At 41.2% G+C, this 27,942-nt stretch overlaps 1 protein-coding gene across 1 annotated transcript; it reads left to right on the forward strand.

Moving 5' to 3' along the window:
* Positions 1-5,840: 5,840 nt before the first annotated feature.
* On the forward strand, positions 5,841-27,444 carry LOC136159318 (dihydrodiol dehydrogenase 3-like). The gene is made up of 9 exons (XM_065921399.1): positions 5,841-5,927; positions 8,945-9,112; positions 10,188-10,304; positions 12,573-12,650; positions 13,082-13,204; positions 23,218-23,327; positions 24,265-24,430; positions 24,623-24,705; positions 27,402-27,444. The coding sequence occupies exons 1-9, from the start codon at positions 5,841-5,843 to the stop codon at positions 27,442-27,444; spliced, it is 975 nt and encodes a 324-aa protein (XP_065777471.1).
* Positions 27,445-27,942: the final 498 nt, after the last annotated feature.

Here is a 27,942-nt window from a genome sequence, read left to right on the forward strand (position 1 = left end):
TCAAAACATCCCACCCTCACCTTCTCCCACAGAGTTCAAAAGTCTGTTCTGTACTTCTGTGTCTCTTTTTCTGTTTTGCATATAGGGTTATCGCTACCATCTATCTAAATTCCATATATATGTGTTAGTATACTGTAATGTTCTTTATCTTTCTGGCTCACTTCACTCTGTATAATGGGCTCCAGTTTCATCCATCTCTTTAGAACTGATTCAAATGCATTCTTTTTAACAGCTGAGTAATATTCCATGGTGTATATGTACCACAGCTTCCTTATCCATTCATCTGCTGATGGGCATCTAGGTTGCTTCCATGTCCTGGCTACTATAAACAGTGCTGCGATGAACATTGGGGTGCACGTGTCTCTTTCAGATCTGGATTCCTCAGTGTGTATGCCCAGAAGTGGTATTGCTGGGTCATATGGCAGTTCTATTTCCAGTTTTTTAAGAAATCTCCACACTGTTTTTCATAGTGGCTGTACTAGTTTGCATTCCCACCAACAGTGTAACAGGGCTCCCTTTACTCCATACCCTCTCCAGCATTTATTGCTTGTAGACTTTTGGATAGCAGCCATCCTGACTGGCGTGTAATGGTACCTCATTGTGGTTTTGATTTGCATTTCTCTGATAATGAGTGATGTTGAGCATCTTTTCATGTGTTTGTTAGCCATCTGTATGTCTTCTTTGGAGAAATGTCTGTTTAGTTCTTTGGCCCATTTTTTGATTGGGTCGTTTATTTTTCTGGAATTGAGCTTCAGGAGTTGCTTATATATTTTTGAGATTAATCCTTTGTCTTTTTCTTCATTTGCTACTGTTTTCTCCCAATCTGAGAGTTGTCTTTTCACCTTACTTATAGTTTCCTTTGTTGTGCAAAAGCTTTTCCCCATCAAGCTACTAATGGTATTTTTCACAGAACTAGAACAAATAATTTCACAATTTGTATGGAAATACAAAAAACCTCGAAGAGCCAAAGTAATCTTGAGAAAGAAGAATGGAACTGGAGGAATCAACCTGCCTGACTTCAGACTCTACTACAAAGCCACAGTCATCAAGACAGTATGGTACTGGCACAAAGACAGAAATATAGATCAATGGAACAGAATAGAAAGCCCAGAGATAAATCCACGAACCTATGGACACCTTATCTTTGACAAAGGAGGCAAGGATATACAATGGAAAAAAGACAATCTCTTTAACAAGTGGTGCTGGGAAAACTGGTCAACCACTTGTAAAAGAATGAAACTAGAACACTTCCTAACACCATACACAAAAATAAACTCAAAATGGATTAAAGATCTAAATGTAAAACCAGAACCTATAGAACTCCTAGAGGAGAACATAGGCAAAACACTCTCCGACATAAATCACAGCAAGATCTTCTATGACCCACCTCCCAGAATATTGGAAATAAAAGCAAAAATAAACAAATGGAACCTAATGAAAATTGAAAGCAACTTTAAAAGTTTGTGACCAAATAATAAGATGAATGACCCTGAATTTCTGTATATTTGAGCAGTAGTCCTTGATATGTTTCTACTGTGAGTGCCAAAATTCACACATGTAAGCTTCCAGATACTGTCTGAGAGAGACTTTCTGTGACCTGATATAGGATCTTTTCTCCCAGCACAGTCCCAAGTTGTCTTCTAGCCACACATTGTTAGGCGATTGTATTAAGACTTTTTTCTTGTTTCTGTTTTGCATTAATAATTAGACATTGAGACCTCGAAGCAGTAATCCTCTCTTTTCCCTCTGTAGTTGGGCTGACCACCATGCAGGCAGCTGGACCTGAATGCAGAGAGGACTTGGGACAATAGGTGTCTCCGTGAAGCTAGTCCCTGAAGATGGGGGTATTCCCAAGTCTTTGCTCTGTATCTAGACTAGAGTATGTTCTTCAGCTACAATTTTCCAAGAAAGATCAATTCCAAGAAGAATGAATAACTGTATTTTCTTCTTATTCATCTGAATTTGTGGGTGGAAATCATGAACACTGTATTGAGCAGAATTTTCTAGTTATCAGAACAAGAACAATAGTTGTGCTTGCTCGAGGACATGAAGAAGTTGTTCTCATTGAAGACAGAGTAGATGAACACCCAGCAGATGTTGAAATGCACATCACCTAAGAAGAGATCCTTGAATGTTTGCTTGCGAAACTGAGCATTTCTTATACACTATTATCAACCCCTTCTATAATAAAGATATTTATTGATGTAACACTTTATTCCTGTTGTGATCTGATCACATTTATTCTGTGAATGCAGGAGGAGAAGGGGACGACAGAGAATAAGATGGTTGGATGGCATCACCAGCTCTATGGACATGAGTTTGAGTAAGCTCCAGGAGTTGGTAATGGACAGGGAAGCTTGGCGGGCTGTGGTCAATGGGGTCACGAAGAGTCAGATACAACTGAGCGACTGAACTGAAGAAGAGCTCCTTGAACACTTCCTTGAGAATTTGATATTTCTTTTATATTATTATCAGCTCCTTCTATAATAAAGATGTTTCATGGTGTAGCACTTTATTCCTGTTGTGATCTAATCATACTTATCCTCTGATTGTGACTGGCTTTCAAGTTTACTCAAACTCTGAGATCTGGTAAGTGCAAGAATAACAAGATGAAGAAGAACAGGGGGTGGTTCTGAGATGTGGAGGGGAGGAAACAGAAACAGGAACCAGGGGATGTGATCAAAGCACCTGGGCCACTGTCACCTGGAGCTTACCATCTTCCTGTCCCCACAGTTACTATGGTTTGGGATGCACTGTGTAGAAAACTGGAGTCAAAGAGAAACAGAAGAGAAACAGAGGTGGCCACTAGAGGGTGGGGAGCGAATACATCAGAGTGCTTGTTGTGATGTTTGTGGAACAAGGTGTTTCCATCCCTGGGTGTCAGCTGTTCATATAAAGAGTATCACAATTTCTACCATGTCATGTCTGCTGGTTGGGAGACACTAGGACTAGGTGTAAACACTAGTTCAAGGTATAAAAACTAGTTCAAGGTATAAAAACACTAGTTCAAGTATAAATCCAAATGCTCTTAGAAAACGCTTTGAATTCAGTAGGGAAGAGAAATGGTGATAGTCAACACAAACTCAGAATATGTGAAGAAATATAAAAACTATACATTTTTCTTCAATAAGCAGGGATAATCAGAAGATTAATTATGGAAATAGACGCAAGGAGATCCAACCAGTCCATACTAAAGGAAATCAGTCCCAAATATTCATTGGATGGACTGATGTTGAAGCTAAAACTCCAATACTTTGGCCACTCGATGTGAAGAATTGACTCATCTGAAAACACTCTGATGCAGGGAAAGATTGAAGGCGGGGGGAGAAGGGGATGACAGAGGACAAGGTGGTTGGATGGCATCACCAACTCGATGGACATGAGTTTGAGTAAACTCTGGGAGTTGATGATGGACAGGGAAGATGGTGTGCTGCAGTCCGTGGGATCGTAAAGAATCAGAAATGACTGATTCACTGAACTGAACTAAACTGAAAGCATTAAAGTGTAAAGGTCACCAAGAGAACTTGGCAGTTGAGCCGAGCGATTTGAGATAAAGTTTTACGGTGGTTCCAGGAAGTTCCACTCCATTTAGCTTTATCATAAATGTGATTTGCAGTTTTTTTTTTTTCCGTTCTGTGGATTGACTTTTCACAACCTTTGTATTTGTTATGCCCAATGTCCAAATCCCCGAGCGGGAAGAGAGAAGGCCTCCAAGACAATGCAACTCGCAAAAAGGGAAGTTTATTGCTGACTCGAGTCAAGGGTCCTGCCGCATCCAATGCAGTGGTGCAGGGTCAGAAAGCCCCGAGCCCAAGCTGTTACACAAATTTATAGGGTGAGCACATGCCATTGGTAGTTGGTTTAAGCGGATAAAGCAATTTCATTGGTCAAAACTTTCGCGCGAGGGGGACTTTCCCGGGGGAGGGGGGAGTGAGGTTCCGCCCCATTCCTAATTGGCAAACAGTGGTCAGTGTTAAGCAAAAGCTGATCCAGGTGGCCTGATAATCTTACCACCCAGAAGTAGGAAGGCCTACTCCTAATCTCAGCTGCTGGCCATGGCATTACTTCTGCTCACCTCACAGTATTAAATTTCCTTCATGCAAAAATATTTTGAGTTTTGATGAGTACTGATTTACCTGTTTTTTCTTCGGTTGCCTGTGCTTTGGTGACATATCCAAATATAGTGTCATCAAGTTTCTCTTCTAGTTTTTCTTCTAAGAGTTCCATATTTGTGTCTTGTATGTGTGAGTCTTTGCAGGATATTGAGGTTTATGTGTGTGGGGAGCAAGTGTGTTCACAATTGTGCCCTGAAACAAGTGCAAAATACCCAGTCTTTGCAGATTTGTGCCATGTCCTGACTGGCCTTCACTAGTTAACTTGGCACGCTTTCATCCTGCGATTAGCCCAGTAGTCAAGCTAAGGGCACTCAGTTCATATCTGAGTGAGTCAGCATCTTGCCTGGAGGAGGTGTGCCTCTTTGATTCCCCTGAATGTGTGGCTGTTTTAAAATGCCCTCTGTCCCCAAAATCCACACCCCAGTTCTACTCAGGGCTTTATATGCTCTAGTCTATGTCTCCACCCTTACTTCCTTGTCCCTGAACCATATATATATATAGTCTCCCCTGCAACAGTAATGAGCTATTCCAGCTGTTCTTCAGTTTAAGTCTAGGTTCAGGTGAAACAGACACCAGTCTTTGGGCAGCCCCCAAACAGGTTGGAACACTGCATTAAGGTTTTAGTGATCAGTCTGGCTTGCTGGAGGCAGCTGGGAATTCTTATAGATCAAGACTTCACTGTTCAAGTCAGGGGAGAGGTAAGTGTGAGAAGAAACACAATAAAATGTCCTTCCTCTCAGTTCTGGGATTTTCCTGATTGTGTGTTCAACGTGTTCCTGTAGATTTCGACTGTTTAACTGATTTCAGGGCTCCTGTGAGGTTTCTTCATCTGGTTTCTGACTGTTTTCTCACATTTCTAAGGGAGAATTCAACACTTCCTAGCTCACCATTTTGCTGACATCACTCCAGGTGTTAAATTTTATTTGACTTCACAACACCCCATTGTATCAATGCATCTTGATCTTCCTAACTCTTTCCATATTTGTTACAATTTAACTTGTGTACAGGTTCTTCATTTATGACTAACCATTGAGCAAGATAGTAAAGTACATGAACTCGTTATCATTTCCATTATGATATCTTTCTAAAAGTTATGTAACTAAGTCAAAGGATTAACCCCTGTAAGGGTCTGTTTGCACACTGCACATGGTATCCAAAAATTATTAATAATTAATCTCCAATAAACACTTTGTCAGAATGTGTGGTTTTGATATTCTTTTCAGAATCTCAACACTGTTGGGTCTGGATAGTAACATAATTATGCTGGCGGGAAAAGTAAAAGGGCAATTTTATTTTCCTTTAGTTTTCTTTATTAAGAAATAAAATTTTATAAAATGTTTATTAATCATTCCCTTAGATTGTGTGGTTCTGTGAATGTGTGTATATATGTATTGTAAAATAGTTAAATTTTTTCAATTGATGTTTGATAAATATTAAACTTAATGTTGGGAAAATAAAAAAAATTGTATGGAAGTTTCTAGTCTAACATTTGGTCAATAATTGCTCAATCTCATATTATATAATTTAAGATTGCATCAATAAAGAAGCAAACAAATTAATTAGCTTCAATCCTCTTCTTATGCCCTGGGTATTGGTTTCACCTTGCCCCTCCTACAATGTATCTGCTAACTTTGGAGAGTGCAGCTGGGGCGTGTCCATCCTGGTGTTTATCAATTGTGAAGGCAGAAGGGAAAAATCAGAATCTGCTTAGTCAGAGAAATGGCAATGGATCTCCCAAGCCAGAAGAAAGTGAAGTTTAATGATGGGCACTTCATTCCTGTTCTGGGATTCGGCACTTTCGCATCTCCAGAGGTAAGAGTAGTGATTTGGGGTTGAGATATAAATAGTAAGTGGAGATAACATGAGTGGAAGAGAACTTGGTCTGTCAAGCACTGAGCTCCTGTGTGACTCTGGGAGGATCTTGAGGTTCCACTAACCAGGCTAGAACCATGCCCTGTGAAAGGGGAGAGAGCATCCAGTCTCCACTCTACATCAGGGTCTGAAGCTGTGCTCATCTGCAGATTTCTCTCAGTACCCCTCCAGTTTCCACCTCTTTCCCAGCTTAGCAGAAGAGGTGAGACTCGGTTGTCGAGAACACTGGCTGTCAGCTATTTGGCTTTGAGGGCAATTGCAATGGTGGGGTTTCTTTGTGTATTTCATTCCAGAACTCTTCCCTCTTTCCAAAGTAGTGTTTGACCCAGAGCAGTATTTGAGGTGGAAGGTCCTGAAGATGAGGTGACTGAAATATAATGGGAGTGAATTGCTTTTCTACTGGGGGATACTTGCTCAGTCCAGGTGACACAGAGCAGCTATGCTTTGCCTTGTGATTCTATTTCTGCTTGGAAACTTTTTCTGATGGGAACTATAGTATCATTTGAGGCGATAAGCTAAAGTCTTATGGGTCAGGTTTTGTACTCTATCCTTGGGTTTTGTAGTGTCTTTTTATTAGAGTATAGTTTTCAGTCCTTGGGCATAAGATGGACCAGTGGACAAGACTCTAGACTGGAAGCCAGAAACTTCACTGTTCATCTTGTCTTTAGAGCATGTAGTTGTGACAAGGGACTGGTCTTTAAACTTTGAATCTCACTTTTCTAATTTATAGAATAGAAGAAAATATTCAGAGATATTTTGCAGGTAAAAGACAGGGATTGTTCATTTTGCAAAATGTGATGAGCAGAGGGAAGGGTCCAGGCTAGTACTGAGCTCCCTCGTTCATTCTGCAGTACATCCCACAAGGCATGAGATCATCAGGAAAACCAAGACTAGACCCAATAGGGGGAACTTGGACCAAGCATCTACCTCCTTGAAACATGAAAGATCCTGGATTGCAGAAACATATTGAAATATTATTCAGCTTGAAAAGGGAAGTTAATTCCACCATTTGCAAACACACAGATGAACCTGGAGAACAGTAAGCAAAGTGAAATAAACCAGAAATGGAAAGACAAATACTGCATGGTCTCTTCATAGGTAGAATCTAAAAAATTGAACTCAAAGAAGCAGAGTGTAGAGGAATGGTGACCAGAAGTTGGGGACAAGGTTGGGAAAAATGGGAAGATGTTGATCAAAGGTCCAGACCTTTTGTGATGCACTGAATGTCTAGTGACCTGAGGTACAGCATGGTGACTATACTTAATATAGCGGGTTATATTTTGAAATTTTATAAGAGAATAAATATTAAGTATTCTCACAAACACTCCCCAAAGTTAGTTATGTGAGATGAAGGATCGGTTAACTAGCTTGATTGTGTTAATCATTAACAATAGATAGTTACATGGGAACATCACTTTGTACAGATCGAATAGATACAGTTTTCTTTTGGCGTTTTCTGTGTGATGTACTGGTAGGCACAGGTCTTAGAAGCTTTCACCTGGTTTCTTGATGCATTTCAATTCAGTCTTCAGTTGCTCAGTCATGTCCAAACTCTTTTTGACCCCATGGACTGCAGCACGCCAGTCGTCTCTGTCCATCACCCATCTGTCAGAGCCTGCTCTAACTCATGTCTATCGAGTCGGTTGATGCCATCCAATTATCTCGTCCTCTATCATCCCCTTCTCCTCCTGCCTTCAATCCTTCCCAACATCAGCGTCTTTTCCAATGAGTCAGTTCTTCACATCAGGTGGCCAAAAATTGGAACTTCAGCATCAGTCTTTCCAATGAATATTCAGGACTGATTTCCTTTAGGATTTACTGCTTTGATCTCCTTGCAGTCCAAAGGACCTTCGAGAATCTTCTGCAACACCACAGTTCAAAAGCATCAGTTCTTTGATGCTCAGCTTTCTTTATGGTCCCATTCTCACATCCATACGTGGTACTGGATAAACCATACTTTTGACTAGACAGTCCTTTGTTGGCAAAGTAATTTCTCTGTTTTTTCATATGTTGTCTAGTTTGGTCCTAGATTTTCTTCCAAGGGACAAGCGTTTTTTATGCCTTCATGGCTGCAGTCACCAATTGCAGTGATCGTGGAGCCCAAGAAAATAAAGTCTGTCACTGTTTCAATTGTTCCCTTATCTATTTGCCATAGATGCTTATTGATACCACCGTTAGGTAATAGGATCAGTAGTTTGGTGAATGGTGCTTATTGGTACCTCTTTCCCCCCCACATATTTGTATCTTAAATCTAGTACATGTCTCCTCTCACCATACTCCTCCCCGAATAGAATGATCATAACTTTCTCATCATTGGTGTGTTCAAATTTTAATTTTAAATTAGTCACTTTACTTCCTGAACCTATACCAGAGCAGTTTGATTTAATGCAGGGTAATGAATCAGGGCTTCCCTGGTGGCTCAGATGGTAAATAATCTGCCTGAAATGTGGGAGACCTTAGTTCGATCCCTGGGTTGGAAAAATTCCCTGGAGAGGAAACTGGCAACCCACTCCAGTATTCTTGCCTGGGAACCCCATGGACATGAGTCTCATGGGGTACAGTCCAGTCTTGATGTTTTTATCATACATCTTGTACGTTTGTTGATTTTGCTTCAGACATCTCACAATATAAATCCTATCCATGACTACAAGTTTATTCTGAGTCCTTTGGGTTCTTCCAGAAAATCACTAAAACTGGTGGTGGGCTTGGGGGGGGGGGGGTCTTCTGATGCCTGTGATCAACCACTGATCATCTGGTCATCTGTGGTTGAAGGGTTCCTGGGTGCCCATTTAATCACTGACCAGGAACATTCAGGGACACTGTCATGGGTCCATCACCACACATACAGAGCTGAACAAAGTCATGAAGAAATGTTGGTTCTTAGAAAGATCAAGCTTCTGTCTTGGCAATCTCTTAATCATGTGAATATTCAGCAACTGCTTTTCTTGCTTACATAGGTTCCTAAGAGTGAAGCTCTGGAGGTCACCAAATTTGCTATAGAGGTTGGATTTCGCCATATTGACTGTGCTTATTTGTACCAAAATGAAGAGCAGGTTGGCCAGGCCATTCAAAGCAAGATTGCAGATGGCACTGTGAAGAGAGAAGACATATTCTACACTTCTAAGGTGCTGTGTGTGTTGTGTGTGTGCACGTGTGTGCAATGACTGGGGCAGATGACAATTACATCATAGGACCAGTAGTTTGCTGTACAGTGCCTATTGGTACCCCTTTTTTCACACGTATTTGTATCTTAAATCTAGTATCCTTCTCCTCTCACTGTGCCCCCTCAAAGAGTGTAATTATAACTTTCTCATCATTGCTGTGTTCAAATTTTAATTTTAAATTAAAGTCACTTTGCTTCTTTGAACCTAGAGCAGAGCAATGTGGTTTAGTATGGGCTAATAAATCAGGGCTTCCGTGGTGGCTTAGATGGTTAGGAATCTGTCTGAAATGCGGGAGACATGAGTTCAATCCCTGGGTCGGGAAGATCCACTGAAGAGGGAAATGGCTACCCATTCCAGTATTGTTGCCTGGAAATCCAGTGGACAAACGAGTCTCGTGGGCTACACTCCAGGGTTCCCAAAGAGTCAGACGCAACTGAGCAGCCAAAACTATACTATATTTACTTAATGAATCAGAGAACCTGGGAGCAGATTATAGATTTTCTTATCCTCTGGGAGACTTCTTGAATTTCTTCACATTCTGAATCTCAGTTCTCAGTTCCAACAAAAAGAACACTTGAGAGGCACTTTTTGCTTTACACAAAATCTAGCCAAAGTGTCTTGAACTATGTTCTTCTCACATTAATGTGTTCAAAGCAATTTTCCCTACAATTATGTAAACAAGATAGCAATTAACTTTGAGAAGATGGATTGTTTGATCAAAATAGACTAAGTTTGTGCTTTTACACTCTATCAAGCATAATTCAGTTGATGGGCACGTTAATTATTTGATAAAATTATTTATATCTTGATTCATTTCATTCCATTGTGAAAGACATACTGATGACAAATTCAATCAAATAATGAAATTTACATGGCTAGGTTAGATAAAGAACAGAACTCAAGAAGGAATGGAATGGTTTTTCCCAGGGTCATCTCTTTCTAATGAATAATAATGCCTAATTATTAAGTGAAAGAAGACAAACACAATTACATACAGCAATCATTTCCCACAGCTTCCTTTGTTTAATCTCTGCAGGTTTGGTCCACTTTCCTTCGACCAGAGTTGGTCCGACCAGCCTTGGAAAAGTCACTGAAAGATCTTCAACTGGAATATGTCGATCTCTATATTATTCATCATCCAGTGGCTCTGGTGGTAGGTGATTTGTGTGATCAGCTCTGTTTAATTTCTTGGGTCAGAATGTCTATAACTTGCATTGATGGTTGACAAGATTTTTCTCAGTAGGTTTGAAGGAATGATTACACTAGAGTAGAATCCCCTAAATAGTCATTTGTGACCATCATTTTGGGGGGGTTCTTTGAGTCTCTTACCTGCCTCCAATAGAAATGAGTTAAATAATCTGAGTGTCTCTGCCTCAAAATATTGAGGAAGTAGAAAGAGGCAAATTCTGTGCATGACGCTAATTAGGACTCAGAGTCTGTGGATCTCACTACAGAGTTCAGTGTGGAGTGCTGAGCACTGACACAGCCTCACACCTGTACAGGATGAGGTCATTTCATCTCTCATCCTTTCATGTTTCATGGATTTGGTGGTGTCCTTTTGGGTGGATCTAAACCTCACAGTCTTCTCGGGACTCAGGAGACTTTGCCCCCAATGTCGCCTGTGTTCACAGTGACATTTGCAGACTGTTCTTAGCCGTTAAGAACTGTATTATGTGGAGGGGAATTTTCCAGTTGCTTCAGTGGTTAGGACTGTGTGCTTTCATTGCTGAGTCAGGGTATTTTGGGGGAGTGGGTTCAATTCTTTTTTTTTTTTTTTCATTGGGTTTTGTCATACATTGATATGAATCAGCCATAGAGTTACACGAATTCCCCATCCCGGGCTCCCATCCCACCTCCCTCTCCACCCGATTCCTCTGGATCTTCCCAGCCCAACAGGCCCAAGCACTTGACTCATGCATCCCACCTGGGCTGGTGGTCTGTTTCACTACAGATAATATACATGCTGTTCTTTCGAAACATCCCACCCTCACCTTCTCCCACAGAGTTCAAAAGTCTGTTCTGTACTTCTGCGTCTCTTCTTCTGCCCTGCATATAGGGCCATCGTTACCATCTTTCTAAATTCCATATATATGTGTTAGTATACTGTAATGTTCTTTATCTTTCTGGCTCACCTCACTCTGTATAATGGGCTCCAGTTTCATCCATCTCATTAGCACTGATTCAAATGAATTCTTTTTAACGGCTGAGTAATATTCCATGGTGTATATGTACCACAGCTTCCTTATCCATTCATCTGCTGATGGGCATCTAGGTTGCTTCCATGTCCTGGCTATTAAAAAAAGTGCTGTGATGAACATTGGGGTGCACGTGTCTCTTTCAGATCTGGATTCCTCAGTGTGTATGCCCAGAAGTGGTTTTGCTGGGTCATTTGGCAGTTCTATTTCCAGTTTTTTAAGAAATCTCCACGCTGTTTTCCATAGTGGCTGTACTAGTTTGCATTCCCACTAACAGTGTAAGAGGGTTCCCTTTTCTCCACACCCTCTCCAGCATTTATTGCTTGTAGACTTTTGGATAGCAGCCATCCTGACTGGCGTGTAATGGTACCTCATTGTGGTTTTGATTTGCATTTCTCTGATAATGAGTGGGTTCAATTCTTATTTAGGGAACTAAGATACAGCAAACCCATGGCACAGCCAAAACAAAGTAACAAGAACAAAGTCTATTATGCAAAACTCATTTTTAGAATACAGAATTCTACTCAAGTCATCCTTTGCCAAAGAGTGTATTGGACTATGTAGATGGTAACTCCCATCTACATAGATTTAAGGATTCATAATATTTGACAAAAATATCTCTGTTTTTCTATTCCTTATAATGACATCACTCTTGGTTTGCTTTATTTTTATCTCAGCATTTTCCATAGGTGGCAGAATGACCTTGACCTGTTCAAGCCTCATTGTCCAGAATATTTGAGAGTATGTCTGCATATTCCACATAGCTTATCAGCCTAAAGATAAGCTTGCTGGTTCATGTGTATACCCTGAAGCTATCAGATGTTCAGAGTGAAAAGGAATTTTTATATTTAGTCCAGGTCAAGATTGCAATTTTTATGCCAGCAGTAAGGCATAACTTACTGTCACTCCCTGTACAATAGAGGCATTTTGCAAGAGGAAAGTATAGGGGCAGAAAAAATTTCACTTAAGGCACTGACAGTTCCCATGAGAATGTAAGAAAATTACATCTTTCAAAATATATAGTATATATAAGAGATTAATGGAAAACTGTCTCCTAAAGACATTGCTGTTAACTCATTTTGCAAATCACTTTGCAAATATTAGTATGCAGAATGTAATGGAACCTCACGGAAGTTTAGCACCCTAGTCCCAGATGTGCCTGGCAGGCTGGCTAAATGTGGAGAAATTATTTGGTGACATCTCTGAAATGACTGCTTCTATTCTAGCCAGGCGAGGCAGTTCTGCCAACAGATGAAAATGGAAAACCGATATTTGACTCAGTGGATCTCTGTCACACATGGGAGGTGAGTCGGGGGTGGGGGTGGGGAGAGAACCAGGGAAGGAGCCAGGAGAGTGGACCATTTCTTTCTCACATCCATTTCTTCCACCTGTGAGAATAAGCTGTGGACCATCAGACTCAGCAGTTCATGAGTTTAAGGGCTGGGATGCTGGGGTTGTGGGGAGGGAACCATTGCTGAAATGTTCACAGAGAGGAATGAAATAGAGAATTTGGGACAGTGTAGGCAGGCATCTCTTTCCTTCCATGTGATTGTCTTCTCCAGGGTTTTCTAAGGACGAGATGCTACTTCCTCTTCTTATGTCATGATCTTCTTCCCTTTTATCTTCTTGCTAAGCAATGCTAATTCTTGACCAGAGACCCTCTTAGCGATTTTTCAGCATTTCTTATTGCTATATTGCCATTTCCAAGTGACTGCTCACTAACCCTCCCTCCTAGGCCCTGGAGAAGTGTAAGGACGCAGGGCTGACCAAGTCCATTGGGGTGTCCAACTTCAACCACAAGCAGCTGGAGAAGATCCTGAACAAGCCGGGACTCAAGTACAAGCCCGTCTGCAACCAGGTGAGAAGCTCAGCTCCTCTCCCTCCTGCTCTTCAGAACCTCCTTCTTACACTGGAACCTGATGTCTGTCTGTCCTTCCCCCATGTTCATCCGACCTTTGTGAACAGAGGATTCTACACAGCTGAGCCTGTGTCTGGTCTGTGTGAATAAAATCTGTAACAATATCTTTGATAAACTCTGGGTGGAAAACTTGGGGATGGCTTCCTGCTCAATTGTGGTGGGGACTGAGGGAAGGTAATGGAGGTGAAGGAGGTGAAATTTCTCCAGAAGTTAGAGGAAGGAGGCATTTCCCTGAGCTGAAAGCATGACCAGAAATCAGGTGTGAATGTGCTTGGATGAAACTGTGTACAGGAAGGAAGACCATGGAACCATGGAATGGTAAGTAAATACAGAGAAAAACCAAGTGAGACAGGTGTTAATGGCTTGTGTGGGGTTTAGATGCCTAAATCCTTAGTCTTGGTGTTCCAACTTCAACAGTACAGAGAAATGTGCTGGAGACGATGAAAGTCACTCAGGTTAGAGCATGAAGTAAATGCTTATGTTGATCATAACAGTTGATAAAAGAGTTACTCAGGAATTAGAGCAGGCCGTGTGATTTCAGTACAGTTCAATTCAGTCGCTTAGTTATGTCTGACTCTTTGCAACCCCATGGACTGCAGCATGCCAGGTCTCCCTGTCCATCAGCAACTCCCAGAGCTTATTTAAACTCAAGTCCATTGAGTCGTTGATGTCATCCAACAATCTCATCCTCTGTTGTCCCCTTTTCCTCCTGCCTTCAATCTCTCCCAACATCAAGGTCTTTTCCAAAGCGTTAGTTCTTTGCATTAGGTGGCCAAAGTATTGGAGTTTCAGCCTCAGCATCAGTCCTTCCAATGATCATTCAGGAATGATTTCCTTTAAGATTGACTGGTTGGATCTCCTTGCAGTCCAAAGGACTCTCAAGAGTCTTCTCCAACACCACAGTTCAAAAGCATCAATTCTTCAGCACTCTGCTTTCTCTATGGTCCAACACTCACATCAATACATGACTACTGGGAAAACCATAGCTTTGACTAGACATTCCTTTGTCAGCAAAGTAACATGTCTGCTTTTTAATATGCTTTCTAGGTTGGTCATGGTTTTTCTTCCAAGGAGCAATCATCTTTTAATTTCATGGCTGCAGTCACCATTTGTAATGATTCTTGATCCCCCATAAATAAAGTCTCTCACTGTTTCCATTTTTTCCCATCTATTTATCATGAAGTGATGGGATGGATGCCATTATTTTCATTTTTTGAATGTAGAATTTTAAACCAAATGTTCACTCTGTTTCACTTTCATCAAGAGGCTCTTAGTTCATCTTCACTTTCTGCCATAAGGGTGGTGTTATCTGCATATCTGAGGCTATTGATATTTCTCCCAGCAATCTTGATTCCAGCATGTGTTTCCTCCATCCAGGCATTTCACAAGATGTACTTTGCATATAAGTTAAATAAGCAGGGTGAAAATATACAGCATTGATTTATTCATTTCCCATTTGGAACTTGTCTGTGGTTCCATGCTTCCCTGATGACTCAGGCGGTAAAGCATCTGCCTGCAATATAGGAGACCTGGGTTCGATTCCTGGGTCGAGAAGATCCCCTGGAGTTGGAAATGGCAACCCACTGCAGTACCCTTACCTGGAAAATCCCATGGATGGAGGAGCCTGGTAGAATACAGTCCATAGGGACACAAGAGTTGGACACGACTGAGTGGCTTCACTTTCCTTTCCTGTTGTTTCATATCCGGTTCTAACTATTGCTTCTTGACCTACATACAGATTTCTCAGGAAGCAGGTAAGGAGGTCTCATATTCCCATTTCTTGCAGAATTTTCCAGTTTGTTGTGATCCACACAGTCAAAGTCTTTGGTATAGTCAATAAAGCAGAAATAGATGTTTTTCTGGAGCTCTCTTGCTTTTTCAATGATCCAGCAGATGTTGCCAATTTGATCTCTGTTTCCTCTGTCTTTTCTAAATCTAACTTGAATATCTGGAAGTTCACGGTTCATATTCTGCTGAAGCCTGGCTTGAAGAATTTTGAGCATTACTTACTAGCGTGTGAGATGAGTGCAATTGTGTGGTAGTTTGAGCATTCTTTTATATTGCCTTTCTTTGGGGCTGGAATGAAAACTGATCTTTTCCAGTCTTGTGGCAACTGCTGAGTTTTCCCAGTTTGCTGGCATATTGAGTGCAGCACTTTCACAGCATCATCTTTTAGGATTTGAAAGAGCTCAACTGGAATTCCCATCACTTCCACTAGGTTTGTTCCTAGTGATACTTCCTAAGGCCCACTTGACTTCCCATTCCAGGATGTCTGGCTCTAGGTGAGTGATCACACCATCAAGATTATCTGGGTTACGAAGATCTTTTTTGTATAATTCTTCTGTGTATTCTTGCCACCTCTTCTTTATATCTTCTGCTTCTGTTAGGTCCATACAATTTCTGTCCTTTATTGAGCCCATCTTTGCATGAAATGTTCCCTTGGTATTGAAAGGTTGTTGCTGAACCACGAGAAGATGCTGGGATTCTTGACCTCCGGAGGAGAAGAATTCAATCCTGGGCCAGAGATGAGGCTTGATTGTTCAGTGCTTTTGTGTAATAAAGTTTTAGTAAAGTTTTATAAAAGAGATAGAGAAAGCTTCTGACATAGGTATCAGAAGGGGATAGAAAGAGTACCCCACTCCTGCTAGTCTTCAGCTGGATGTTATATAGTCACTAGCAGTTTGTTAATGAAAGAAAGGAATGTCTTATAACTCAGAATGGCACCAGACCCCTTGTCCATGAGATTATTTTGGGATAATCTTGGCACCAGAGGAGTCATCCCGGGCCATAAAACCACTGACTTGAATCTTGTAGATGGGCAGATTACCATACAAATAGTTTCATTTACATAGATTAGAGGAACAATGTCTGAGTATAACATAATGGTTTGTCAAGTAGGTTCTGAGCCATTAGGCAGAGAGGACTTGAAGACAGAGTCTGGGGTAAATGCATAGTACATTAACATAGCTTAAGATGAACATTTCCATAAGAAAAATGCATTGATTAACTTATGGTTTGAGAATAGTTGACTTCAGGTGAAACTGGGTGTCATTATGGCAACACAGTATTTTAAGAGAAACCTTTTAAAATTTGTATAGAGAAGGGAAGAAAATATTGCTAGTTTCCTCCTGCCACTTGTGAGAGATAAAAATGTGTGACACTTGCAACCTATTTCCTCCGTTTGGAGACCCCTGGCCTTCCTGCCTGTTATCCTCTCAGTATCTGTAATTTTCTTGAAGAGATTTCTACTCTTTCCCCTTCTATGTTTCCTCTATTTCTTTGCATTGATCACTGAGGGAGGCTTTCTTATCTCTCCTTGCCATTCTTTGGAACTCTGCTTTCAAATGGGTATATCTTTCCTTTTCTCCTTTGCCTTTCACATCTCTTCTTTTCATAGCTATTTGTAAGGCCTCCTTAGACAACCATTTTGCCTTTTTGTATTTCTTTTTATTAGGGATGGTCTTGATCACTGCCTTTTTTACAATGTCATGAACCTCTGTCCTTAGTTTTTCAGGCACTCTGTCTATCAGATCTAATCCCTTCAATCTATGTCTCACTTCCACTGTATAATCGTAAGGGATTTGATTTGGGTCATCCAAATGGTCTAGTAGTTTTCCCTACTTTCTTCAATTTAAGTCTGAATTTGGCAATAAGGAGTTCATGATCTGAGCCACAGTCAGCTCCCAGTCTTGTTTTTGCTGATTGTATAGAGCTTCTCCATCTTTGGCTGCAAAGAATATAATCAATCTGATTTTGGTATTGATCATCTGGTGATGTCCATGTGTAGTCTTCCCTTGTGTTGTTGGAAGAGGGTGTTTGCTATTGTTAGGTAGTTAGAATAGGGAAAAGGAGTCCAAAATGGCGGTGGCTAAAAGACAAGGAAGGGAAAAGCCCGAGAAAATAGAACAGAGGACGGTCAAAAGGAGGTCCCAGGACCGGAGTGAGGACTTCAGGTAGAACAGCGCTTCTGCCCAAGTCCAATTTCCATAGGGCAGGCCCAGGGGGAAGAAAAAACCATATAAAAAGAGGAGCCAAAGGATGCTCTCTCCCTCTCTCTCTCCCACGCGTGTGTACACACACTCTCTCTCTCTCCCGCGCAACGGGGTGCTCTTCTTTTTGCATCTTTGGATCGAAGTGCCCTCACATCTCGAAGATGGGTTTTCCTGCTATCTTCTAAATAAAATAGAGCTGTAACACTGAGCAGTAACACTGATTCTCTAAGAGCTATAACATGGTCCATTCGAGACCTGAGAGCTATAATACCGTCTGTTCAAGACCCAAGAGCTGTGACCCGCTGAGGGGGCTTCAATGTCCGTCACTCCAAATCTTTGTTGTGATGAGACAAAGAACCGAGGAGCACACACCACAGAGATCATTCTGTTGTTTTTGAGATCGCGTCCAAGTACTGCATTTCAGACTCTCTGGTGACTATGATGGCTACTCCATTTCTTCTAAGGGATTCTTGCCCACAGTAGGAGATATAATTAATGCTCATTTGAGTTAAATTCACCCATTCCAGTCCATCCAGTCCACCTATCCAGTCCAGTCATGATTCCTAAAACGTTGACGTTCACTATTGCCATCTCCTGTTGACCACTTCCGATTTGCCTTGATTCATGGACTTAACATTCCAGGTTCCTACACAATATTGTTCTTTACAGCAACAGACTTTGCTTCCATCACCAGTGACATTCACAACTGGGCGTTGCTTTTGTTTTGGCTCTGTCTTTTCATTTTTTCTGGAGTTATTTCTCCACTGATCTCCAGTAGCATATTGGGCACCTGCCGACCTGGAGAGTTCATCTTTCAGTGTTCTATCTTTTTGCCTTTTCATGGGGTTCTCAAGGCAAGAATACTGAAGTGGTTTGCCACTACCTTCTCTAACAGATCATGTTTTGTCAGAACTCTCCACCATGACCTGTCCATCTTGGGTGGCCCTACATGACATGGCTCATAGTTTTATTGAGTTATTTATACAAGGCTATGGTCCATGTGATCAGTTTGGTTAGTTTTCTGTTATTGTGGCTTTCATCTGTCTGTCCTCTGATGGATAAGGATAAGAGGCTTATGGAAACTTCCTGATGGGAGAGACTGACTGAGCAGTATGGCAGGCCACTGCTGGCCCATACCTCTGCAGGAGAGATTCAAACACAGTTCTGACTCAGTCTCTGTGGGGTCTCTGTGTCCTGGTGCTCACAAGGTTTGTTTGAGCCCTCTGAGGTCTCTAGAGGGAACAAGGTTTGATTCTAAACGTGATTTTGCCCCTCCTACTGTCTTGTTGGGACTTCTTTGCCCTTGGATGTGGGGTATGTTTTTTAGGTGGGATCCAACATTCTCCTGTTGATAGTTGTTCAGCAGTGAGTTGTAATTTTGGAGTTCTCACAGGAGAAGATGGGCACACATCCTTCTACTTCACCATCTTATAGACATGTAGGCTCATCATCCCTTGGGGCAACGTTTTTCATTGGTACAGTTTCATGGGGGCTTGTTGGTTAATATTGGGTACCAAAAATGCAAAGTTTTCTTTGTCTTGTGGGGCTAAGGGGATTGTATAAAAACAATCTTTAAGATCCAGAACTATAATTGGCCAGTTCTGAGGTATGGCCGAAGGGGATGGGAGTTCAGGCTGCAAGATCCCCAAGGTTTGCATTACTGCATTAATAGCTCAAAGCTCAGGAAGCAGCCTCCATTTGCCTGATTTTTTATGGACTGTGAAAACTGGAGTATTCCAAGGACTAGTACTCTCCTCTGTGTGTCCTGCTTGAAACTGTTCTTCTACCAAGTCTTGTAAATGTAGAAGGTTCTCCCTTGCTAGAGGCCATTGATCCACTCAGACAGGTTTATATGTAAGCCATGTTAGAGGTGTGGCATATGGTGGCAGAGAAACTTTAGTGGTGGTTTAGTCACTAAGTAATGTCTGACTCTTGTGACCCCATGGACTGTAGCCTGCTTGGCTCCTCTGCCCATGGGGTTCTCCAGGCAAGAAAACTGGAGTGCGTTGCCATTTTCTTCTCTGGGGTATCTTTCTGACCCAGGAATTGAACCCAGGTCTCCTGCACTGCAGGCAGATTCTTTACCAACTGAGCTATAAAGGAAGCGCAGAGAAACTTTAATGACCCTCAACTAACCCTTTTCTGTCCAGTTTTGGCTGAACAGATTAAGGAGAAGTTCTCCCTATAAATCCTTTCCTAGCTCTTTTGCTGGTTGGCATCCCATTCTTGTCATCATATGATCTGTCTTTTCCTCATTGGAGAGGACTATGTGCCAATGGGCAAGCAGATCTCTGCCCCATAAATTACAGGGAATGTCTGCAATAAAAGGTTGGAAGTGAGCAAGTTATTTGTTGGGCCCTAGGCAAGGAAGAACTGCTGCCTTCAAGCAAATTGTTGAGGTTCCCCCAAGCATGATTATCTTTTCCTGGGGTTCAGTCAAGGGCCAATCAGCTGGCCATTGAGGAGAAATAAAGTTGTTTGTTGGGCTCTAGGCAAGGAAGAACTGTTGCACTTCGAGCAAATTGTTGAGGTTCCCCCAAGCCTGATTATCTTTTCCTGGGGTTCAGTCAAGGGTCAATCAGCTGGCCATTGAGGAGATGTAATGATGGAAATGTCAGCCCCAGGATCTAAGAGTTCAGAGAACAATTTTCCTTGGATTTTAGCCTTACATGTGGGCCGATCTGAGAATATTTGTTGAGTAAAGCACACTACTTGGTCACCTGTGCTCCCAAATCCTTGTTCTCCTCTGGTGACAGGATTATAGGTGTTAGGGGCAGCACAAATTGCTTGGGCTAGCTTGTTTTTTTTGTGAGCCTGTGTACCAACATTTTGACACTTTTTTTTTTTTTGACACTTTTTTTTTCCATTTATTTTTATTAGTTGGAGGCTAATTACTTTACAATATTGTAGTGGTTTTTGTCATACATTGACATGAATCAGCCATGGATTTACATGTATTCCCCATCCCAATCCCCCCTCCCACCTCCCTCTCTACCTGATCCCAACACTCTTGAACAAAATCAGCAAGGCTGCCATTTTGATGAATAATGTTAAGGGTGGCCTTGCAATCTTTATTGGCATTTTTATAGGCTAATTTTTATAGGCTAAAATATTTGTTTTAACAAAATGTCCTCTGCTGTAGGACTATTAATTTGATGGTTGACAGCAGATGAGAGCCGGTCTACAGATTCAGTGAAGTCTTTTCTGGGTCTCTGTAATATTTTAACAAATGAACTGGTAGACTCACTGGTTCTCATACTGTCTGCTCTTGCTTCAGCAGAATTTTGCAATCTGTACATATGCTCCCACCAGTATACTTTCATAAGTCAGTTGGGCTGTTGGACTGATATACTGCCCTGTGCCTATGAGCATTTGTAAAGTAAGATTATCTATTGGCCAAATTATTACAGGCTAGCTCTTGGCACAACTCAGTATAAGAGGTAAAAATCTGTAAACTGGGGGGACCATGTAAAGCTGTTTTGGCTAGCATTTTAACATCATAAGGAGAGCATCTCCCATGCAATCAAATTTCCAACAGCTTCCCTGTATGTATACAGATAATTGATCCCATTCAGTGTAACACTAGATTCAGTTCCTTTAAAACCTGATGTCAAAAGTTTCATGGGTTGCAATAACCTGAGTGGGATTATTGGGGTTGGGCCTGTAATTGATAAGGAAAGCAAGATGTTCCTCAATGTCTAAAGCACCCATAGGAAGGTCAGAGGCCATGGCCTGCTGAAACCATGTCAGCGACTTATCCTCCTGAGACATTTCTGGACACAGTGGAGCTGGCGGTGGTGGAAAATTGTCCTTGAGCTTGGGTGGCAAAGTGGCGGAAGGGTTAACAAAATGTCTGGGGACACTGTCTTCTCACATTGTTTCTCAGTCTGTCAAGGGTATAGGACTGATTGCACTAGCCCCCAGGTGGCAAATAAAGTCATGGATATGCGATCCCCTTTCCTGTATGCTGTTTTCAAATTTTCTCCCACTGGATCCCAATTTTCAATATCTAGAGTGCCTTCTTCCAGAAATCAAAGATTATATTTAACCACCTCTCTTAGCGATTGTGTCAATGGCTCCTCTTTCACCTGCACTTCTGCAGTCCAGAGAAGGTGCCTCAAAAGCTGGAGATGATGTTTCTCAGCTCATGTTTCTCAAATCCTTCCCCACTGATACCCTGACTTAGACAACAAGGGACTTCCCACCCTTAGAGTTTGAGGGCCTGGTCGTGATCCAGGCATCTCACCTACAGCTCACTGTCTTCACTTTGAGTATTTTCCCTGGGGGGAATCCTTCCTGATTTCAGGTCCCTATTCAGGGGCCACCTGCCATGTCCAGCACGGAGGGCGAGAAAGACCTGAACCAGGGGTGAGCGCGTAATGAAAAGACAGACACATCTAATTTGCAAGCAGGGGGTCAGGGGGCCCTCCTGCTCTTTATGGCAGGAAGACAAGAGGGCTCCTTTCAGCCTGCACTTTTATGGGCAGAAGTCACATGAGATCACTAGGAAATAGCTATACTGGAGAGTTTGATCAGCGCACCGTAAAGAGGAAGTAAAGTTGAGGCTCTGCTGTTGATCAGGAACATTTGTTTTGTTTCCACGGGGATGCATGCAGGGGCCAGCAGTGAAGCGGAGTAGAGAGCATGCCCAGCCCCAGATCTGTCCATTCAGCATGCTTACTAGCATAATCATGAGGGCACAGTTTGCCACACCCTCGAGCCAAGGGGCAGGTTCTGGTCTCTGCTGTGCCAGGCTGCAACAATATTTTGCTCACCTGGGTCTAATTGTGGTTCACATGTCCTTTTGAGTCATCTTAAGCTCTTTTAATGTAAAATGGTCACTCAATCATTGTGTTACCAAGATATACAGGCAAGGTTTTGACAACTACATTGTATTTATCTTTGTTATTTTGTGATGCCAATTAACTTGTTTCTGTAATCCTAGATTATGTAAATTAGTAGTTAAATCTGAACTCCTTGAAACATTAAGGTTAAAATTAAATATTTTGACAAGAAAATGTTAGTTGCATGCTTTGTCTCTAAATGAACCCGGGTAGGAAGTGCATGGTGACAAGTTGTCCCACTATGAGTGACAGTACATTTGTTCTTCTGGAAAAGTTATTATTAGCTAGATATTTTATTTGGAAATGTGTATTTTCCCTGTTGAAATTATCTAGTCTTCTGTTCAATGATAACCATCATCAGGGGAAGATTGATTTCCCCCAAGTTTTCATGTAATGATTAAGAGTCCATTGAGGACTTTCAACTGAATTAACTATTTCATTGGAATGTTTTTCATTATTTTCCATTTTAAAGATTCTTTTTAATCTTCTGACCTGACATTTTATTATAAAAGGAAAATCCCCTCATTATTCAGGATAAAATACATCTATTCCTATAAGACAGAGTAAAAACTGCACTCCTTCACATTAACTATCATTTTCTGAGAAAAGATTTATTATAATAATCACCATCTGTGGAGAGAAACGTTTTTGCTCTTTCTTCCTCTCTCAGGGATTTTTATTGCCTCTGTGTGCTACATTTGCTTTCACTCATGATTCCCTTTGGTGTTCAAATCTACTGAAATGTTACCAATGGGAATTCATTTTGTCCTTCAGACTTTTCTTCATAAGACTGCAATTTCTTTCTTTCTGGCATAGTTTGATGTCCAAAGCTTAGACAGCTCTTTTCCTGTCCCAGATCTGGAATTAGGCATGTGTCTTGGTCTGTTCAGTGGTGTTCAGCAACCAAGATCTGGTGCATAGAATTACTTGTTCTCAGTAATGTCATTATTTTTTTACCTTTTCAGGGGACAGAAATATAATTTAAAAAAATTTTTCTTTGATATTTCCAGTTGTAATTTGATGTGACAGTTTTTCTTTAGCATATATAATTCTTACTTTTAGCTTTCTGTGGTGTATTACCTTTTCATATGATCTCTTCTCTGTTGGCATTCTACAGGTGGAATGTCACCCTTATCTCAACCAGAGCAAACTGCTGGAGTTCTGCAAGTCACACGATATTGTCCTAGTTGCCTATGGTGCTCTGGGAGCCCAAAGAACATTACAATGGTAATGAACATTATTGATGGCCACAAGGAGTTTATCTAAAACTCATTTTTGATGAAAATTTTATTGTTCTGTACTCAGTGCTTTGAAGATAACTCTCAAAGGGTAGAGGGGAGAGACGACAGATGGGAGAAATCCTCTTTTGTCTTTTCATCACCCAGGTAGATTTCTTACATTGCATGTGTCTTCTATATAGATTTTAGCACAAGCGTCTGCATTAAAATCTCTACATAATCCCCCAGTTGATAACTAAGACATAAGTTTTGGCATAATTTACTTATTTATGGACTAATGAGCACATTACTATAGTAGACTTACCAAGCCTCCCTCACCTTATGTCTAAAATCAGGACAATAATACATAATTTCCAGGTTTATCATGATTGAAAAATAAGTATAATTTGAACCATTTTTGTAAACATTTGTAGAAGAATTTCACAATGTAAATAATTATGAAATGCACGCTCTTCATTTTCAGACAATTCAACTTTGATCAACACTTGAGACAAGTGAAAATTAGGAAAAAAATAAAAAACAAAAATTTCCCAATCTTTCCCATCATGTTCTCCTTTCATACCATTGTCTTTACTTTTGCGCATTGATTAGAAAAAGAAAAATAACTACAGAGAAGTAAAAAGAAACAAAATCCACGAGTTCGGCAGTCCTGGTCTCAACTCAATAATGCATCTGAATCACCCGAAGAGATCTGTAATCATAGAATTGGAGGTGACATATTTGAGGTTCTGTATCAGTTTGTCTTCAGTGAAGCCATGGAATTTTGTGTTTCTAACAAGATCCCAGGTGGTACTGATGATGCTGGTTCATGGACCACACTTTGAGAAGCACTGGTCTAGAGTTGACATACCTAATCTGTTTGGGAAGCCTCTTCATAAACTGAGTACTTAACCTTAGCTCATCAGCATTTCTGAAATTCCTTCCAGGGTGAACCCGAACTTCCCCTTTCTCTTGGAGGACCCGGTTCTCTCTGCCATTGCCAAAAAGCACAAGCAAACTCCAGCTCTTGTTGCCCTTCGTTACCAGATACAACGTGGGGTTGTGGTTCTGGCCAAGAGTTACAACAAGAAGCGGATCAAAGAGAACATTCAGGTGATGAGTGGGACTGTGGGCAGAGGGCTCCTAAGGAATATCCTTCATGAGGGGCATTCTCTGTCTAACTGAGGACAGACATGGCTTCCCTATCCCCTCTTGTTGTCCCTATCCAGCTGGAAAGTCCTCCAGTCCCCAGGGGGAGGCCGGCTCCTTGGGGGAAAAATTAATGTGATTCTTCCTTCTTTTCAGGTGTTTGACTTTGAACTGACTCCAGAAGACATGAAAGCAATTGATGGCCTCAACAGCAATATAAGATACTATGATTTTCAACAGTAAGTGACTTGTATTTGTTCCACAAATACTGTTTTCTCTTGCATGTAGATCCACAGAGGAATAAGTTTTCTTAAAGCTTAACTTCAGTGAGACAGCCCTGGTTTCCAATGTAGGAGTAAACCAGGGGCTTCCTGCAGACCTCATAGCAGAGGTTTCCTCTAGGGTTCTGTCTCTGATCAACAGAAATGTGACTGGGGCCCAGGACAGCCAATCAGTAAAATCCCCAGTGTTGACATTGTGGTGAATTCACTACATTGTGCCCCTAATCCCTGTGCCTGGTGTCCCTCCTCTCAGGGCCCAGAGACCCAGGAAACACAGATAGCGCAGTGCCTGCAGCCCATTCTTCTTTCAGAAAGTGAAAGCGTTAGTTGCTCAGTCTTGTCTGACTCTTTGTGACCTCATCAATTGTAGCCCACCAGGCACCTTCTTTCAGGGACTGATGCAAATGTTTCACTTTTAATTCTTTATAGAATCAGGAGGAAATGATACACAATGACTGTGTAATAAGGAATCCATCCTGAATTACACTCCTGCTTATTCTAACACAATTGTAAATGCATTGTTGATATTTCTGGAGGGGCCCATGAAGGCCAACATGCTTCAGTGTGAGAAGTCACAGTGAGCCTGGTGCCACTCCCTCTCCTAAGTGTCTAGTGGATTTTCTCCCTGATGGACTTTTCTTTACCAAGACACCATCTATTTCTTCCAAATTTATCTCTTTATTGACCTTTCCCCCATCACATCTCCCATTTCCTCATCCTTAAAATGTCACCAAATAAATTTTGAGTATATCATGAACTGACCTCCAGAGACAGACTTCTGTACTTAGCTGGACACATCTGATAAGATTGTCTGGGTCTCTCTGGTTTCTTGAGTCAAGACTCACCCTAGTGTAGACTTTGTCCATCAGGGGTCCATCCACTGGGGAGTTCCTACCTCCTTGACTTTATTTAGTTATTACTATGGAATTCCAGCTGCCTAATTACTACAGGAAGATGTCAGGACTGAAGAGACAGAAGACTAATCAAACAGAGAGATATTGGGAGGGAGTTAGAGAAAAGGGAACGCAAATTAGTGATTTAATAAAGATTTAGTTTCAAATTAAAGATCTCAAAACTTCCCTTGTTTGTAGTGTTCAGTCACTTCAGTTCTGTCTGACTCTTTGCAACCCTATGGACTATAGCCACCAGGCTCCTCTGCCCATGGTATTCTCCAGGCAAGAATACTGGAGTGTTGCCATGCTCTTCTTGAGGGGAATCTTCCCCACCTGGGGATTGAATCCATGTCTCCTGTGTCTCCTGCATTTCAGGCAGAATCTTTACCCACTGAGAAGTGGGAAGTCTCTTTGCTTGTAAAGAAGATATATATATATATATATATATATATATATATATATATATATATTTTTTTTTTTTTTACATATGGGCTTCCTAGTTGGCACTAATGGTGACAAACTCACCTGCCAATGCAGGAGACCTAAGAGGTGCAGGTTGGATCTCTGGGTTGAGAAGATCCTCTGGAGAAGGGAATGGTAACCCACTCCAGTATTCTTGCTGGAGAATCCCGTGGACCGAGGAACCTGGTGGGCTACAGTCCATGGAGCTGCAAAGAGTCAGACACGACTGAAGCGACTTAGCACACAGCACACATGCACATATATATGGGCTTCCAAGGGGGCGGTAGTGGTAAAAAAAAAAACCCGCCTGCCAATGCAGGAGACATAAGAGATACAGGTTTGATCCCTGGGTGGGAAGATCCTCTGGAGGGATGCAGGCAACTCACTCCAGTATTCTTGACTGAAGAATCTCATGGACAGAGAAGCCTGGTGGGCTATAGTCCATAGCGTCACTAAGAGTTGGACACAACTGAGCGATTTAGTATGCATGCATACTTATGTATATGTATATTATGGTTCTGAATAAAGACAGGATGAAAAATGAGAAAACATAGCAAGTTACTTTTCTGTCCTCAAAAACTTTTATGTAGTTCTGTGCTCTCCTTCATTATGTTGGGAATGCCTAGACTTACTCATCCTTGTAGGCTTACGTCGATAGCATAGCTCCTGACACATGGAATGGCTCAGGATGCACTCTTAAATGAATTGAAGTGAAAAGAACAATTTTAGAAAGAAAAATCAGACTATAAGGAAGGAAAACAGCAGTAATATTAATTAATAAATATGAGTGTAGTCATATAATACAAATTAAGAAAGTAGTGATCACATTTTATAGGCATGATTGTTTAGGTGTATGTGGTATTTCTTCAATTTAATAGTAATTCCTTAATGGAAGCACCCTGTATTGTGGGATGCTCAATATTTTTTTCCTGTTGAATAGATTTATGAAAAACAGCAAAGAATTCCTTAACTGTGATCCTTCTCACCACTTAGGGTCAAAAGCTCCACCTGTGTCTGAAATGACCTCCACAGTTACCCCTAGGTCTGTGCCCTCTTATAAATTGCAATCTGAGTGAAACTACCTGTCACTGTGGAGTGAATATTACACTTGAATGTTGGGACTGGACATGCAAGTACGTGTGCACATGGAGAAGACACCTGATGTGTGCTTGTTGGGGGAGAAGATGGGTTGTGTTTATAGATTTAGAGTTTTAACCCATCCTGATTGCACCCACAGAGTAATGGTCTCTATGACAACATGACAGATTTAATAAATTATTCCTCCTCTTTCTCTTTCAGGGCGGTTGATCACCCTGAGTATCCATATTCTGAAGAATATTGACTGAGCGGTCCACCATGCATTCTACCAGAACTTCTTTTCTAGGGTTGTGAAGAGAATTTCTGTTCTTGGTGGAGATGTTTAAAAGAAGTGTATGAACTTTTGAAGCATGTTTCTCTTTTAAAAATTTTTATGAAATAAAGAAGACTTCAAATATGAATTCTAGTTTTTCATGATAACAAAACAATTTGAAAAATAAAAGAGAAAGGACAGAAAATAAAGATAACCTCCAATTAACTTATTTAATAACTCAGATGCCTTTTCCTTTATCAAAAATGAATTAGTCGATCTAAGAAAGAAATGGAAAATTTTATTCAAGTCAGATTTGAGAAATATAACCCAGGAAGAGCATCTCAGAAAGCCTGAGAACTGTTCTGTCCTCTAGAAGTCAAGGCACAGGGATTTAAATTTTGGAGACAGAGGGCTCTGCATGAAAAGACATATTATAGACAGTGTACATAATCCAGATCTATGCATCATCATGGTGGGCCGTGTGACCCC

Source organism: Muntiacus reevesi, chromosome 2 (assembly GCF_963930625.1).
Source record: "Muntiacus reevesi chromosome 2, mMunRee1.1, whole genome shotgun sequence".
Lineage (NCBI taxonomy): Eukaryota > Metazoa > Chordata > Mammalia > Artiodactyla > Cervidae > Muntiacus > Muntiacus reevesi.

Coding starts and splice junctions, on each gene's coding strand:
- LOC136159318 (XM_065921399.1), top strand. CDS start 5,841: ATGGATCTCCCAAGCCAGAAGAAAGTGAAGTTTAATGATGGGCACTTC. Junction 23,328..24,264: donor GCCCAAAGAACATTACAATG/GTAATGAACATT, acceptor AATTCCTTCCAG/GGTGAACCCGAACTTCCCCT. Junction 24,431..24,622: donor GGATCAAAGAGAACATTCAG/GTGATGAGTGGG, acceptor CCTTCTTTTCAG/GTGTTTGACTTTGAACTGAC.